Consider the following 16,206-nt stretch of genomic DNA (forward strand, 5'->3'; position numbering starts at 1 on the left):
CTCTATCACAGGGTAGCTGTTTAGAAAGATGTAGTGACTTCCTTTTGAAACTATAGCTGCTGCTCTGCCCTCTGGCTCACTTTGAAAATTGGTGGTTCTGAAAGCTTAAGATACTATTTTTACTCTTTTTATTTGGCCAAGACTTGTGCAACTAGGTTCCTGCTTCTCATTTTCCTTGGCTTGGTCACACTGGTGGAGAATGAATGTGTGTGTGTAATGTGTTTAGGACAAGGGGAGGGGTTGTATTTTCCTCAGACAAGGCTCGGATAATTTCTCTTTCAGGATTAGCTTCTCTCGGAAAACCAGGATTTATAATTTCACAAAATCAGATTTTCCTTTCAGGTATGTATTCTTAATTAAACATACAACAACCTCTTCCTTTAAACACCTGAAGAAGAAGGAAGGTGATATTTGAATATGAAGGGCACTAAAAAATATCTAGGCCTAAGTTCAATTTAGAAGAAAATTATGAAGTGCTCTATTTATAATTAGTCTAGACGCAATAAGAAGATATCATTTTAAAAAGGGACTTAGGGCACCTGGGTGGCTCGGGGGTTGAGCAACTGCCTTCGGCTCAGGTTGTAATCCCAGGGTCCTGGGGTCGAGTTCTGCATCGGGCTCCCCAGAGGGAGCCTGCTTCTCCCTCTGCCTGTGTCTCTGCTTCTCTCTCTGAGTCTCTCATGAATAAATAAATAAAATCTTAAAAAAAAAGTGACTTAAACACAGGTGTCTCTTCCTGAAAATGAGAGCTGAAGTTGATCAAAGTGAAACTAAACAATATATCTTAGAGAAAACATGAATTTATACGAACCATGCAGAAGCAAGCATTAGAATATGTGAAAGTTTATTTCAAAGACATTACAATAGAAAAATAATTTGACTTCATTTCAATATAATGAAGATTAAAATTTTTAATTTGCCTGAGCCTGGTACTGAGCTTTTCTTTAGGGAACATATTTCTTTAGGGCAGAAAAGATATGAACGGGCATGTTGATAACACTGTTTAGGGTGCTACAGTCCCGAGGTCATCCATGTATGAAGTGCTTCAAGATTCCACACGCTAAACATGTTGAAATGAATTTTTAGGTTCTATTGTGCCACTATGCATATTTATACTCATTCTACACAAGAAGAACGTTCAAGATGTCATAGAATGTCACAATGTCATAGAATGACAAGATGTATTGGTAACTTTCTCTTTTCTAATACAGAGATATTTTTTCATCAAGTACTATGTGTGATATTGTTATTTTATTATTCAAACGAGTTATCATGCCTGCACTAAAGGGCTTTGACACTGGGACTTTTGGAGGTTGAATAAGAGCCTGAAAGGTTTCAGTTTTTAGCTGACTCTATTCAGAGTCCTATAGCTCCGTATATTTTTTTCTTCTCTGGTGAATAAAGAGAACATTTTATGACCACCAAGGAGCGTACTATTCCCACCAAAGAAAGCTCTTATCTGCTTATTGCTTCCCAGGGAATTTTCTTTAAATTTTATCCTAAAATTTAGCTGGCCTCCTGATCACTTGGCCCCCAAAATACTGAGTCCTTGGTAATGTCATCTGCCAGTTCTAATGAGAAAATCAAGAATGTACTTGTGTGCTTAACACCCCTTAGAGATCAGTGAGTGCTGGAGGCACTTTCAGAGATGGTGTAATTTATACCATTATTCACAGGCAAGGAACATGAGGGTCAGAGCTTTTAGTTGCTTAAGTCCTCAGAGCCATTCTGTAACAGAGCTAGGATTAGAATTTAGGTCTTCAGCTCTTTAAAAGAGTAACATTTAAGAGGAGTAATACGAAATAGCCTGTACCTTTAAAACAAGTGTTCATTTTCATATAAATGCAAGATGATTAAAATAGGCTGAAATGCATAATGTGTTTTATAAAATCAGTGTTCCACTATTTTAACAAGCATTATTTAAGGATTTCAATTAAGTGTAAAAATGTACATGACAACCTCAACAAAAAAGCCTATGTTTATCCAATTTAAAGAAGATTCAGATGCCTGTAGGTTTCTCGGAGCAGCATTAATAGAGGGGCTGAGTTTAATCTACTTTATCTCCAAATGACAATTCTAGATTAGACATGTAAAGTCATATCTATCATTAAAAAAAAATGTAAGGGAACCTTGGTTCTAATTTATTTCTGATAATGTACACAGCCAATGTCAATGTCCTATAATTTAAGTACCAATAATACTCATTTTAAATATGTGTCAATGTTGTTAAAATAGACATATGAATTTTATATTGCATATGGAGTCATTATGCTAATAACATGAATAACAAAGTTTCCTTGGTAATCTCTATTTACATGAATGGCAGTGGTAGATAGTAGTCTTCTAAAAATTAGATTAATTACTTATATTGCACAGTATTTAAGTGAGCACACTGTCACTCAAGTTTTTAGGTCATTTGAAATAGTATACCCTGGGAACTCAGGTTAAACTTTCCATAGAACATTTAATGTTGGCATAGGCTTGTTGGCTATTTATGCTCATTGGTGGGACATATAAGTCTGAGTCTAACAGCAAGTAGTTTCTGATCCCCCCGCCCCCCAACACACACACAAGGAGTCCTAAATAAAGAGAATATTTTTTCTATTCTGAATAAACCTTTGGCATATTTTCAAACAGACAAGCACTAAGCCATTATAATATGCCTGACCTGCTATGGCCCTATCAGACTTGGTTGAGCAGCACTATGGGTTTGGAATATAGTTTTTTTTTATTCTTCTGGTACCTTCTGGTTTTGCGGAGCTCATGGTGGCATTGCCTAAATCCTACACGTCATCAAAATTTTCTGATTAAACATGTGATACATAATCTGAAGTCATTTTCAAACATGACTCAACCACTCTCAGAGCGGTCTGTATCACTCTTAACTTCTTTTACTATTTCTTCTATAGAAATCTGTCAATCTACCTCAGTGTTTCTATGGAAACCAATGTTGAATTCTTCATTTTGAATCTTACAAATTTGGAGCACAGATGTAACCAGTATGAGATTATTGCATTCAAGGTTTGAACTCTTTAAAACCCAAGGTATTTTCTAAAACAGTGTTTCTTGAACATTGATATGCATGAAAATGACTTGAGAATCTTGCTAAATTGCAGTTTCTGTTTCAGTAGGTGTGGACGGAATCTGAGGTTCTTCGTTTTCAATAAGCTCCCAGGTGATGCTGCTGCTGCTGGTTCTCTGTAGCAAGGCTTTAAAAGACAGCAGATAAAATCAAGCAGTTGACTTACAGCAGCTTATGTTTTAGGATATGTAGTTCCATAGCAGTTGTGAACGATACTTTTCTCCTACTTTATATTAACTCTTTACTTAAAGAAAACAAGGTATAAAAGGGTTGGTGGCAGCCAAATGTAAATACACAATGGAGAAATGTTCCTTTTTTCTATCAATCTGAAATTTTGCAGATTGGCTCACACATGCTAAATCTGAGAGGTTTTTATCACAGTGTCTGCATACTAACCTGGAGGAAACTTCCCTGAAGCTAGCCCAAGGATTCTCAGGGTCGGTCCTGGTGGAATGGTTATATGGAGACTCTGAGGAGGCCCGGGATGACTTCCTGCAGCAAGTCTTTGTTTTTTGTTGTTGTTGTTGTTTTGTTTGCTTGTTTTTGTTTGTTTTTGTTGTTTTTTTGCAGCGAGTCTTTGTAAGACTTTCTGAGGACAACCATTATGGACAGAGATACAACTAGATGCATTCATATATGAGTTTTCTAGGTACACATGGATGTGCATGCATATGTGTATGTTTACTTCAAAAGAGAACAGAGAAAGAAGGAGGAGGATACTTAAAAAAAAAAAAAATAAAGAACCCAACACCCCAGACACACGATTGTAACTGGGTTTGCATTTCCCCTTCAGCACCACAATGGTTCCCATCCTTCATCCCATTTGTCATTACATAATATTGTTATAGTTACTGTTTGTCGTCTTGTCTTTACCATATCACCTGTATATTGTGTTAAATAATATGTCCTGTTTGTGTCTGACATGGAATTCCATTTCAGTGAATTTCATGAACCTGAAAAATATTTAATGTGACCATTGGAATAAATTATCTATGCAGCATAAATTAGTGACTTAATGCCTGGCAAAGCAAACTTGCTATTATTACATCTCTCCTAAACATTTTCTCCTTAAAATCAATGACATGGCAAGAAAGTATAGGAGAAATGAATTCAATAGCTAGTGCTTTTTCCATAGAGAAAGTTATGTTCATTGATGGGGCATATAATTCTGGGTGTAACTGCAAGTGGTTTCTGATTTTTTTGCCCAAAGGACTTTTAAATAAAGAGCATATTTTTTCCCATTCAGAATAAACCTCTGGCATATTTTCAAACAGACAAGCACTTTATAATATGCCTGGCCTGCTTGTGGCCCTGAGAGACTTAGTAGGGCAACATTCTCAGTTTGGAACACAGAAGTTCACTACCTTTCAGGTACCCCTTCTGCAGAGTTCTTGGTGGTGTTGTCTAAATCCCACACATCATCAGAACTGTGTAATTAAACATGTGATGCCTAAATCCGAATTCATTTTCAAACAGGACTCTATCACTCTCAGAGTATTTGCTTGTGAGAAATCAGTAAATTTGACTTTAGAAAACTGTCTTCACTTGCTTTGATTACTGTCATGTTATAAAGCAGATCACTATTCTACAATGGGATGTTAAATAGGAGTACATTCCCTATCAAATATTAAACACCATGATGATTTTTCCTCTTGAATTGAGCAATTGCATTAATTAAAAACATTTGTGAGACAATATTTATACAAGGATAAACATCCCTTATCTGCAAGAGGCTGAATGAAATAATCAGATTAAATGTATTACTTCTACAGAAATTTAATGTTGCATTATATTTTAAGGAGCTCCCAGTAGAGCAAAGAAACAGGTAAGCAAATTCTATTGTTTCTAAGTACTTACTAGACATAATACACATTTCATTATCCACATGCATAAACCATTAGCAGTAAAAAAGAAATGAACACACAAAACATTGGTTCTTGAAATAATCACATATGCTTTAAGAACTTTAGGAAATAAGCTAGAGAAATCCACCTTTAAAGATCATATTCAGTACTTCACATGGAAAATTCAAATACAGTAGCCAATGGACTAAAAAAAAAACCCTAACAGCAGCTTCTTGAGCATGATTTATGATAGTACATTTAAATAAAAGTCACCTGTAAGTTCTATTTAGAAATAACTCTTTTAGGACTGCTACCTATGAGGAATGTAAGTGGATTTATATTTGAAGTTGATAGATGTAAATACAGATCTGAATAGTATTTTCCTGTTTTGATCCACTATCTGGGAATTCTGTTTGAAATACACAAGTTTTTAATTATACATTTATAAAACTGGATTTGGGCTGAGTATTTTATCTCATAGGATGCATATAAATACTTGTCTGTATTATTCCAGGCTAAAAAAAGAAAAGTCTGTTTCTTCATTAACTCTTGGTCATCAGTTGGTCATAGTACTGGTTCCATCAACATGAAGTGTTTTTTTTTTAAGCTCATTACATCATGCATCACCTGGGCACTTTATATATTACCTAATTCATACAGATAAGAACTCATACTAACAAGTAGGTACACACCACACACACACACACACACACACACACACACACACACACACACCACTTGTATGGTGAAAACACTTGAAATGGTTTTTATTAATTCACAATGACATGTGACATGTTGTGCTATATAACCGTGTTTGAGACAATCAATGATAATTTCTCACATCTAAAGAAACCATATAGATATTCCTAATTATAAGGTTCCCTGTAAGATATGTTCCCTGTGACGGATGGGCCAGATAGGTTAGATGTCAGAGCACGGAATGGGACTCATATGCCAACAAAACTAGGCCCTGTAGCTCAGACTGTGGTCCTGACTTGCACATGTACACTTTCCATGATACATTTTTAATTGTAATAGTAAATTAATATTTGTTCAAATATATAATGTGTTGCCATAGGTTTGAACAACAACTACAATGAGTTCTCTGCTTGAATATCCATTTCTAAGTTGTGGATGGGATCTTAACAGTACTTCATTGTTTATATAGTTATCTTTACAAAGCTTTTGATAAAAAACAATTTCAGTACTTGGCTTTGTGGAACTTCAGCTGGTTTTCTTTTAAGTGATAAAGTATAATACCATTCTGTTTTATATGACCAAAAGTCACCTTCAAGAACATGGAAATAAAGAAAGCACTTACAGTTAACATTTAGAAAATACAAAAGGATTAGTTTCATTGAAGTTTCCAATTAATGTAGGTGCCAAAGTAGTCATTTGTATTCTACCCCTCAATTAATTAGTAGACCAAGATATGATTTTATAGAACTGATTACTTTTAAAGGTATAACACAATGTCTGACATATTTTAGCTCTGGGTTCCATCAAAAAGTCTTAAAAAATATACTAGCAGTATGAGCTCACCCTTGCTGATAGTAAAGTACTAATCCATGAAAGATACCTTCACTCTTGCAGTGTAGCGGAGTACCAGCTAATAAATCGTCCACTCTGGGATTTGATGTCAGAGGCTAAAAGGGCTCTTTTTCTTCTAATATTAAAATTGCTGTTGTTGAAGAAAGCTAAGCTCTACAATGGTATAATTACAATGTCTTTCTAATTTTTCTCCTTTGGTCTGTTGATAATGAGAACAGCCAGCAAATGATCAAATTTGATTTATGTTCCACATCAAGTATCCCCTTGCTCTGGTGAGCATCATCTTCTTCAAATAATTTATCTCTTTCGAAATCCCCAAAATATCATAGAAAGCTGTAGGAAAAATCAAGTGTGAAATATTGCAAGTAGATGACAAATATCCATGATGTCTGTAAAAAAATTTATGGAAAAGGGACAAATTTATGTTGCCTGCCCTTATCCCTACCTCTGAAAATACTTGATTCACTGTGATTCATTTGTTGCTAACTCCCTGCCTTTTTCCCAGATGTAGTTGTTGCAGACCTGCTTCTGATAAACTTGCGATGCTCACTAATTGGTTCCAAGAGTTTTTGGTAGATTCATTGGGATTTTTCTACATAGAAAATGATGCTGTCTGCAAATAAAGATAGTTTTATTTCTTCTTTTCCAAACTGCAAAACTTTTATTTTCTTTTCCTGTCTTATTCACTAGCTAGGACTTTCAGTACAATGTTGAGTAAGAGTTGTGAGAAGACCTTTTTACATTCTTCCCAATCTTAGGGGCAAAATGTCCAGTCTCTTGCCATTAAGTATGATATTAATTATAGGATTTTTTTAGATGATCTTTATCAAGTTGAGGAAATTTCTTCTGTTGCTAGTTTTGAGAGTTTTTTTAAGTCATCATGAACACATGCTGAATTTTGTCGAATGTTATTCCTGAATCAGTTGACATAGCATGTGATTTCTTTTGCCTGTAGATGTGGTGGATTGCACTGATTGATTTTTGAATATTGGACCAGCCTTGCATACCTGGGACAAATCCCACTGGTGCATATAATTTGACTTCTGCATTGTCGTACTTGACTTGTTCGTACTGTGTGGGGAATGTTCGTGACTATATTCATGAGAGATATTGACTATAGTTTCCCTTTCTTTTAATATCTTTACCTGATTTTAGTAGAAGGGCGATTCTGATCTCATGGAATGAGTTTTAAGTATTCTATTTCTTGAAGAGATTGTGGTGAATTGGTATTATTCCTTCCATAAATATTTGGTAGGTTTACCAGTGAAACCACCTGTGCATAGAACTTTCTTTTTTGGAAGTTTACTAATTATTGATTCAATAGCTTAAATAGATATTGGGTGATTCAGGCTATTTCTGCTTCTGTGAGCTTTGGTAGTTTATATTTTTCAAGGAATTGATACATCTCATCTCAGTTATCAAATTTGTGGGCTTGGAGTTTCTTATAGCATTCCCTCATTAGGCTTTTAATATCCAACAATCAGTATTGAGGTATTTTTGTATATTCCAAAATATTTAAAAATTTCTTTTTATTTTTGACACATGTGCTATTTAGAAGTGTACTGTTTAGTTTCCAAATATTTGTGAATATTTTCTAGCTATCTTTCTGATGTTTAATCCTGTTCTAAGAACATGCTTTGTATGATTACTATTCTTTTAAATTTAAGTAAGGTGTGTCCTATGGGCAAGAATATGGTCTATCTCGGTGAATGCTCCCTGTGAGCTTAAGAAGAATGTGTATGTAAATTGGATCTAATTGATTGATAGTGCTCTTTAGGGTCATATATATCCTAATATTTAGGTGTTAGTAGTACCATCTATTGAACTCTCTTCTTTACACTGTGTCATACCGCACCTTCATCCTTTGGTTCACATTTCTAACCATGGCTTCCCTTTGTCTTTCTTTTTTTTTTTTTTCTTACCAAAGAAAGACTTGAATGGACTTTTCTAGAACATGGTCCTTGTGTTGGTTTCCTGATGCAACTATGACGAAGAACCATACACTGGGTTGCTTAAAACAACAGAAATTTATTCTTTCTCAGTTCTGAGGGTTAGAAGCCCAAAATCAAGGCATCAGCAGAAACATGAGCTCTCTGAAGTCTCTGGGGAAGAATAGTTTAGTGTCTCTTCTTGTTCCTTATGTTATAATCTCTGGTGTTGCATAGCTTGCAGAAGCTGACAATGCCAACAATCTCTGTTTCTTTTATCACATGGCCTTTTCCTGTGTGTCTCCCTTGCCTCCATGTCTGTTATGGTCTTCTTATAAGAACACAAGTCACTGGGTTTAGGGCCACCCTGACGCTATTCAGTCCAGTCCAGTCCTCTACTTGGGTAACAAAAAATATCATGCGGACACATTTTATTGCGGTCTCTCACTCCCTCCCAGGGGCTCCCCACATGCATTCATTTCCTGAATCTATGGGAAATTCACAGTGAGAGGGAGGATGAAACCCACAGCTGACACATCACCCTGATGTTTGGCTATTATCCCCTTCCTGTCCTACATTCTGCAACACTTAGTGGAACAGAGCATACAACTCTTCCAGATTCGTGCATATCCCATTTCCTCACAAGAATTTATTTTTTTTCTTATTTAATCTGATAACTGAGACCAGGATATGATGAGAAATTCTATTACTCCTTTGAGAGTAATAGAAATGATAAATATTCATTTCAAGAGGCATCTTCTGGAGCTACATTAACTGTAATCAAAGGTAGGCCTCTGGGAGTTGATGTGGCAATGGCTGCAAGAGAAGACACTTTGGAGCAGATGGGCATTTTAGCCTTTCCGATCCTGCCAGGTAACTGGTTTCCTACTTTTGTCTCCATTTCTAGTGGCCCTGTTTGCCAATAGCTTGTTTGCATGTGGGTTTGAATTATACTTATTGCAAAGAAAGGCTCTCTGGCATCATGAGAATAATATGGGTTGGAGACTATTCACCATGAATAAATTATGTTTCTTTTTATTTCACCCTTTGAATTTTTATCTTCAAAAGATTTCATTATATTATTTTTAATGCTAACAGGAGACAAAAATACCATTTCGTAGTTGTTTGGATCAATAAGGTTCTTGAAAAAGAACAGTTGTTGAATGTCAAAGGGAAAAGTTTATTTCATTAGCTAGCTCTGGAGCGGTTATTTCACAAGTATTGATATTTAAGTGGGTCCTAAATGGGAAAAGCCATAGCAGGGAGCCATCTGAATACAGATTGAAAACGTCAAAATATGTAACTATTACTGCTCTGGTTTAAAGAAAACTCAGGTTGGATAAATGTTTTCCAGCTATTTCTGTGGCTAAAACATATTTCAATTTCAGCCAGTCTTTATTGTGCTAATTAGAAATATATGCACACCAACATTCTTGTCTATACAACTCTTTGTATTCCTTTGTCCTTTAGGGAAAATGGGGTGTTAATTTTATGATATAAAAAAAGAGAATCCAAAGAATTGGATTTGCCAGGTCCTGGCTTATACAAATGAAACTGCCATTAAACAGCAGAAATTGCTATGTGGCCAAACACTCAAACTCCAGGATCAAGAATTTGTTCATCTGGAGGAATGTCATGCATCCAACCTTCACCACTGCTTCTTGGGTTGATGATGTTCTATAAACTCTCACCAACATAAGGAGCAGTGATGTGGGGATTCATGGGTAAAAGCCAAATTAGCAGCTTTGTGCTTTCCATTTTAAGGCTGAATTCATACACAGCTGATAACATTCAAATCTCATCTCATGTAATGAGAGCAGAGAAAATGAATTGTTGTTGCTTTAAGCAGGACACTGTTTCATTTAGTGAATGCAAATCTTTTGGCTCTTTGATACAGTTCAAGATTCTGCTAATGGAAAACAGTCTGTCATGCTTTGGCATATGCATTGACATGCACAATATCAGAGCATACTAGGAGGATATATTTTATCTTGTTTCAAATAACTTATTTCATGGACACACTTAAAATAATGTACATACAACAGGAATGTCAAAAGCTTCAGATGGTGATTTCTAGTAGGGAACCATTATAAATAAAAACAAAACAAGTGGAACAAGATGCAATATTTTTTCCTTTGTTCATTTGGAAATCAAAATCTAAATTCTTGGATTTGGCTTAATATTTACACATATGAATGAAATGCTCCTTGCAAATAAGCTCAGTACACAACCAGATAACTGAGATTATTGATTACTATAATAAAACACTGATAATTTGTGTAGTGTTCTGAAGACGTACATACATTCTGGCTTGGCATTTTAGACATAGTCATTGTAGTATGCCTACAATGACTTCATGACTAGAAACTGATTCTGATTGGCCAAAATCCATAATAAGAAAGAATAATCAGGTAACAAATACATCTTTTCTTTTTTAACATTCTCCCACCCCCTCTCTCCAGAAAAAGAAAGAAAAAACCAAGCTAGATTTATCTTTGCTTACCTCTAACAACAATTCAAAAAATATTTTTGAGTATAACTATGTCTTAGGTGCTGGGAGTATAATGATGAACAGGGCTGTCACAGAGCTGGCCGACAAATATCTCACATTCTAGCCAGAGGAGACAGATGTTCAAACATGCAATTTCAATGCTATGTATCAAGGGACATGACATGGGCAGCTCAGGTGCTGACAACACATGGCAGGAACATCTACACTGGACTTGATGGGTCAGAAGGCTTCCTGGGAGAAGGTGTGTCTCAAACAGACCAAGGAGGATATGCAGGAGTTAAGCCACATAAAGATAGGTTAGACTATAGTAAGGGAGTTCTAGGAAGAAAGGACTGGAGAGAAGAAAGAACATGAGAAGTTAAAAACCTGAAGTAAAATTTCACTTTCTGGGGGGATCAGAAGGGATGGAACAGAGATTGGGAAGGGGAGGCCAGGTACTAAAGGGCTCTGTGTATCACTTGAAGAAATTTAAACTTGAGTGAAGTGGTTAGAAGGTTCTTGCAATAATCTGCTTTAAGGCTGCATCTTGATTATAAGTGATGGTTAGCATTACTGAATGAAATAACCAATCATTTACTGCTTCTTTTCTGAAGGTTTTAGATATTTTAGAATACAGAGAGATTTGAATGGAAGGGTTCCTGTAGTAAATTTCTCTTGGAATTGAATGTGAAAAAATTTTTACTGCCAAATATTTACATACTTTTTATAAAATATTCAGAACTGGAAAGCTCAATGATTTTGCCTTTAAGGAAGCTCAAAACACATTTTGTGTTGTGTTTCTTCAAGGTGTCAAGTACATGTTCCTTCTAATCTTCTTTGTCATTCACATTTTCTTGTTGAGAATTTTTTTAATATTATTAACTGTCCAGAATTTTCTCTAGAAGAAATGGGCATAAACTATATATATATATATATATATATATATATATATATATATATATATGACATCATTTATATATATATATATGACATCATTTGAATTTCCTAGGTTTTTATTTAATAAATAATTTTAGTTCATACTTTTTTAAGGAGAATTCTTTGGTCAAGGCAGAAATCCTAGTAAAAGGAAAATCACACTTAAGTCTTTGGAATAAAAATACAACTAGAAGAATAACTGAATAGCTAATTACTCTTCACTACTGTGGAAATCACTAGATAGTCAACTGATAATCCAAAAGAATTGGTAGCTAGATAGGTAGGTAGGTATGAAAATGGATGGAGAGATGACCAGATAGATAGATGGATGGATGTTTGGATGGGCAGATAGACTGATATATAGACAGACAGCTGAACTATATCTTAAATATCAGCACAATGCTTTTTCCCCAATATTTGAGCTCTAGGTGTGTGTTCATACATGTGTATATATACATATATTTGATATATATGTCAAATACATATTATATTTGGTATATGCATCAAATATATCAGGGGTTTATACCTTATTTAGTCATATGCCATGGATGGATAGAGATAACTATCCATCTATTTAGATGGATAGATCCCAAAGGATTAGCCTTTAACTGGCAACATGTAAAGCAAACAAGCAACCCCCATGCCCTAACAACCTGAAGCCACAAATTCAACCAAGTTGACAAAATGGGAAGGGAGGTCTTACTAAATTAAAAAAGAGACAGAGAGTGGGAAAAGAACTTGTTACCTCATTTTGCCTGCCTGCCCTCTTTGGACATGAATAGATTTTACTATTTAGTTTCAACATGGAAATAGCAATTAGGCAAAATATGTTAAATATTTGAAAATGGACAAAAAGGATAGGAAACTTAAGAGACTATGAGTTTCCTAGGACATCATGTACATAAACTTTAAATAGGTTTCTGTCAAAATCTGGAAGGAAATTAAGAGATTTAATTGTTTAATTAAAATGATACACAGAAAAAATATGTTAACTTTACTCAAACACACATTTCATATATTCAGATAACATTCAGTAACTTTTTAATATTAACTTGAATATATTACTTTAAATATTTTTGTATTGTAGACAGTCTCGCAGCAACATGATGAATTTCTTCCCTTCATCAAAAATCTATAATAAATTATGCTTTCAACTAAAGATTTTGCCCTACCATGACAAGACTGTTTAAAACTTAAAAACAAATGCTTCTCTCATTTATGTTTATTTTTAAAAGGAACCAAAAAAATTCTGCTTTTCTAAATAATATATTTCAGAAATGCATAGAACATTCTTCAATATTACAGTGATAATTATAAGGATAGAATTCACCTTATTTTGTCTTATTACACACTTTTTCCCCTTAGATAATACTAAATGCATCCTTCTAGTTTCAATTTCAAGTCTTTGAAAAAGACGTAGTCTTAAGAAATTAGAAAGGAATTTAAACCCCAATTCATAAAACATCATCTTCCCACCTGAGAAAGGTTGGAAATCACAGACTAATAAATACCACTCCTTTAATATTCTAAAGAAACAGCATCTGAACAAGAATAGTGGGCAGAAAGCAGTGTAACGATAAATCGCATCAAACGATGTAATCCCTCTCAGCCTTCATAGGATGCTTTCCATTTTCCAAATCTTTATAAGACATGAAATCTCTCAATTGCCCGAGAGGTAGATGATGAACCCATTTTTCCAAATGGGAAACTGAGGCACTGAGTTGTCTTTACCACAGGCTGTAAAAAATGGTCAGCAGCAGAATCAAGATAAGATGCAGGACAAAGGTCGCTCAAAACGTGACAGTGGCACGGCAGGAATTATGTTGGTCCATCTACAGCTTGTGCTCTGTTTTGCTCTATGACGTGCACTGCTGCTAGAAGTTTGAAACTCCATCTGAAGTTGACAGCACATCTATTCTCCATTGTGAAACCCCGTGAGATCAGCATGAGGAATGATCATCTACAGTGGCCTCCTCAGACTTAGGAGGGTTGGGTAGGTTGAAACTACATAGAATGTATTTCAACAAATGAGATCGAGACATGAAACACAAAGAAAGGGCAGCTTATGCAATAAGGTAAATGGCAGCTTCACTTCAATATTTCTACTGTTATTCTACAAAGAGATGTTTATGAGTACAATTAAAAACACATTATCAAGCAATTGGATTTGAAATTTAACTCACATCTCTCTGCTGACGTGAGCCTTGATGTACATGCTCTTACATGTGGAGGGACTAAATATAGTGTGATTTCACTGGGCTTTATATTGAACACATCTCTTTCTAGAATACAAAAATGTATGCTTATCCTCTACTAATAATTTACCAGGCTCCTCAAGTATACTGAAACGCTAAAGAAAATGTGATTATTTCACTGAGCAGTGTACTAGCCAAACAAACAAGATGGCCAGAGTGGGGGTAGACTTGGAAGAGAGATGCAGGAAGATGTGGGAGATGCAGGAAAATAAACAACTCCGGTGTCATTCTTTAGGCTCGTGAGAATGATGTCTGGGGGTGCCAACCCCGCAGTCACTGCGTGAGTACCCAGTACATTAGGGACACACTGATATAGATGACACACAGTGTTATCCAGTTTATTCTTGTGATTGGCGGCCTGTGGTTACCTGTCACGTGGAGGATGACATTGGAAGAGAGAATGCCACTAGAGTTTTGGGCCCGAGCCACATAGAGGCCTGCGTCTGCCTCACATACCTTTGGAATGAACACCGAATGTCTTGTCTCCTTGTGTAAAACCTGTAAGTGCCCATCTGCAGACAATTTCTGGCCCTTCTTGTACCTGAAGCAGAGAGTCAGTTTTGAAAGTCAGGATCACTGTATATTCACATCATTTCCAAGTTCTAAAAACCATTGCAAACCAGCCCATTACCACTGCGATATTCTCTTTCTAGTGTTAGCAGGAACTTTACAGCTACCACAGATTCCAATGGGGCTGTTCAATCTTCAAGCAGAGGTTGGAGACTTGTGGCCAGAGAAATGCTTGATTGGGTCAGACTGTATTTTCAAAAAAATTGAATTTTTTGACAACATTTAACAGTTGGAATATTGCATGTGAAAATTCAGATATCCTACTCCTAAAAAAAAAAAAATCCCAGAACAGGGTGCCTGCCTGGGTCAGTTGGTTAAGTGTTGGTTTCCTGATTTTGGCTCAGTTCATGATCTCAGGGTCATGAGACTGAGCCCCACGTGGGACTCTGCACTGGGCCTGGAGCCTGCTCAGGATTCTCTGTCTCCCTCTGTATTCCCTCACCCCTCTCTCTTCCTCTCTAAACAAACAAACAAACAAACAAACAAAAAACACAGACACAAAAACCCAGACCACCTGGTCACAGAGGGCCACCATTTGCTTATGGCAACAATTACCTACAGTGTGAAATGGCACCCCTCTGTTTGGCTTGTGTCATTCTTTCAGCCACTATGGCACAGCAGCTGTGACTTCTGGGAGTCCATATTGGAGTTAGGCTCATCCAACCCATCATATTCACCCCACAAGATCCATGTGAGAATTCCAATACATTGTTTTAGAGGAAGCTACTTACACATTTCCTAGTGAAATGAGTTCATTTAATTTTTATGAATTAATTTCATTAGAAGAAAACGATTTCTAATTATAAAAGGCATTTATATAATTGGATTATTACTGTTGATGACATGTTTCCAAAAGTTTCCTATGAACATGAGTACTTAGTTGCCTCTTTTTAGAAAGCAAATAATTTATTTTGTATATTCTCGATTCTTGTTTATTTATACCCGTGTTCCTTCACCTAAGGAGTGGTAACAAACCTGAATAATTTTCTATTCCCATGGCCTCTGTGATAATTTTGCATTTTCATGGGAGTCCAAAGAATGTAGGATTCTAAGAGCTTGCTAGGTGATAATTGAGCAAAATCATCGTAAATCCAAAAGCAAGATATTTTTGCACAATATGGTGATGATTCTTCAACAATAAATACTAGCCAAGTTATTTGTTGTGTGGACAAAACCAAGAAATACTGCAGACAACGTTTTTCTTTGGGGTGAACTGGTATTTAATAATGAATAAAATATTTTCTAAATTCATAAATATGAAATTTCTGATCTATAAAAAACCATGCAATTGTAAAAACAATATAATAAAACAAAAGCACAAATGGCTGCACGGTAGCACAAATGCAGAATCTTTTAATAATAATATAATTTTAATAATATTAAATAATAATCTGAGAGACCCGAGTTTTCTCATAGATTCTTTAGTTAACCAACTCACACTTCAAGTATCATCAGTGGGCACACGCAGGAGTTGAAACTCTTAATTTAGTGTCTACTGAAATATTGTGATAAATAAATGCTATTTTACTTAGTTTAGGAGTATGAATTC

The 16,206-nt window shown here is 35.5% G+C and overlaps 1 protein-coding gene across 4 annotated transcripts in view; it reads right to left on the bottom strand.

Annotated features, from left to right (window-relative positions):
* Positions 1 to 827: 827 nt before the first annotated feature.
* Positions 828 to 16,206, bottom strand: part of CCDC141 (coiled-coil domain containing 141) — a 195,568-nt gene continuing 180,189 nt past the window's right edge. For 2 of the 4 annotated variants that reach the window (XM_072752068.1, XM_072752065.1), the window contains one exon: positions 14,244 to 14,628. In XM_072752068.1, coding sequence (XP_072608169.1) covers positions 14,361 to 14,628 — 268 coding nt within the window. In that variant the 3' untranslated portion in view covers positions 14,244 to 14,360. Of the gene's footprint in view, positions 3,210 to 13,671; positions 13,837 to 14,243; positions 14,629 to 16,206 lie in introns of those variants that run through there. The other 2 variants (XM_072752066.1, XM_072752067.1) reach the window with 2 other exon arrangements.

This window comes from Vulpes vulpes, chromosome 3, assembly GCF_048418805.1.
Source record: "Vulpes vulpes isolate BD-2025 chromosome 3, VulVul3, whole genome shotgun sequence".
Classification (NCBI taxonomy): Eukaryota; Metazoa; Chordata; class Mammalia; order Carnivora; family Canidae; genus Vulpes; species Vulpes vulpes.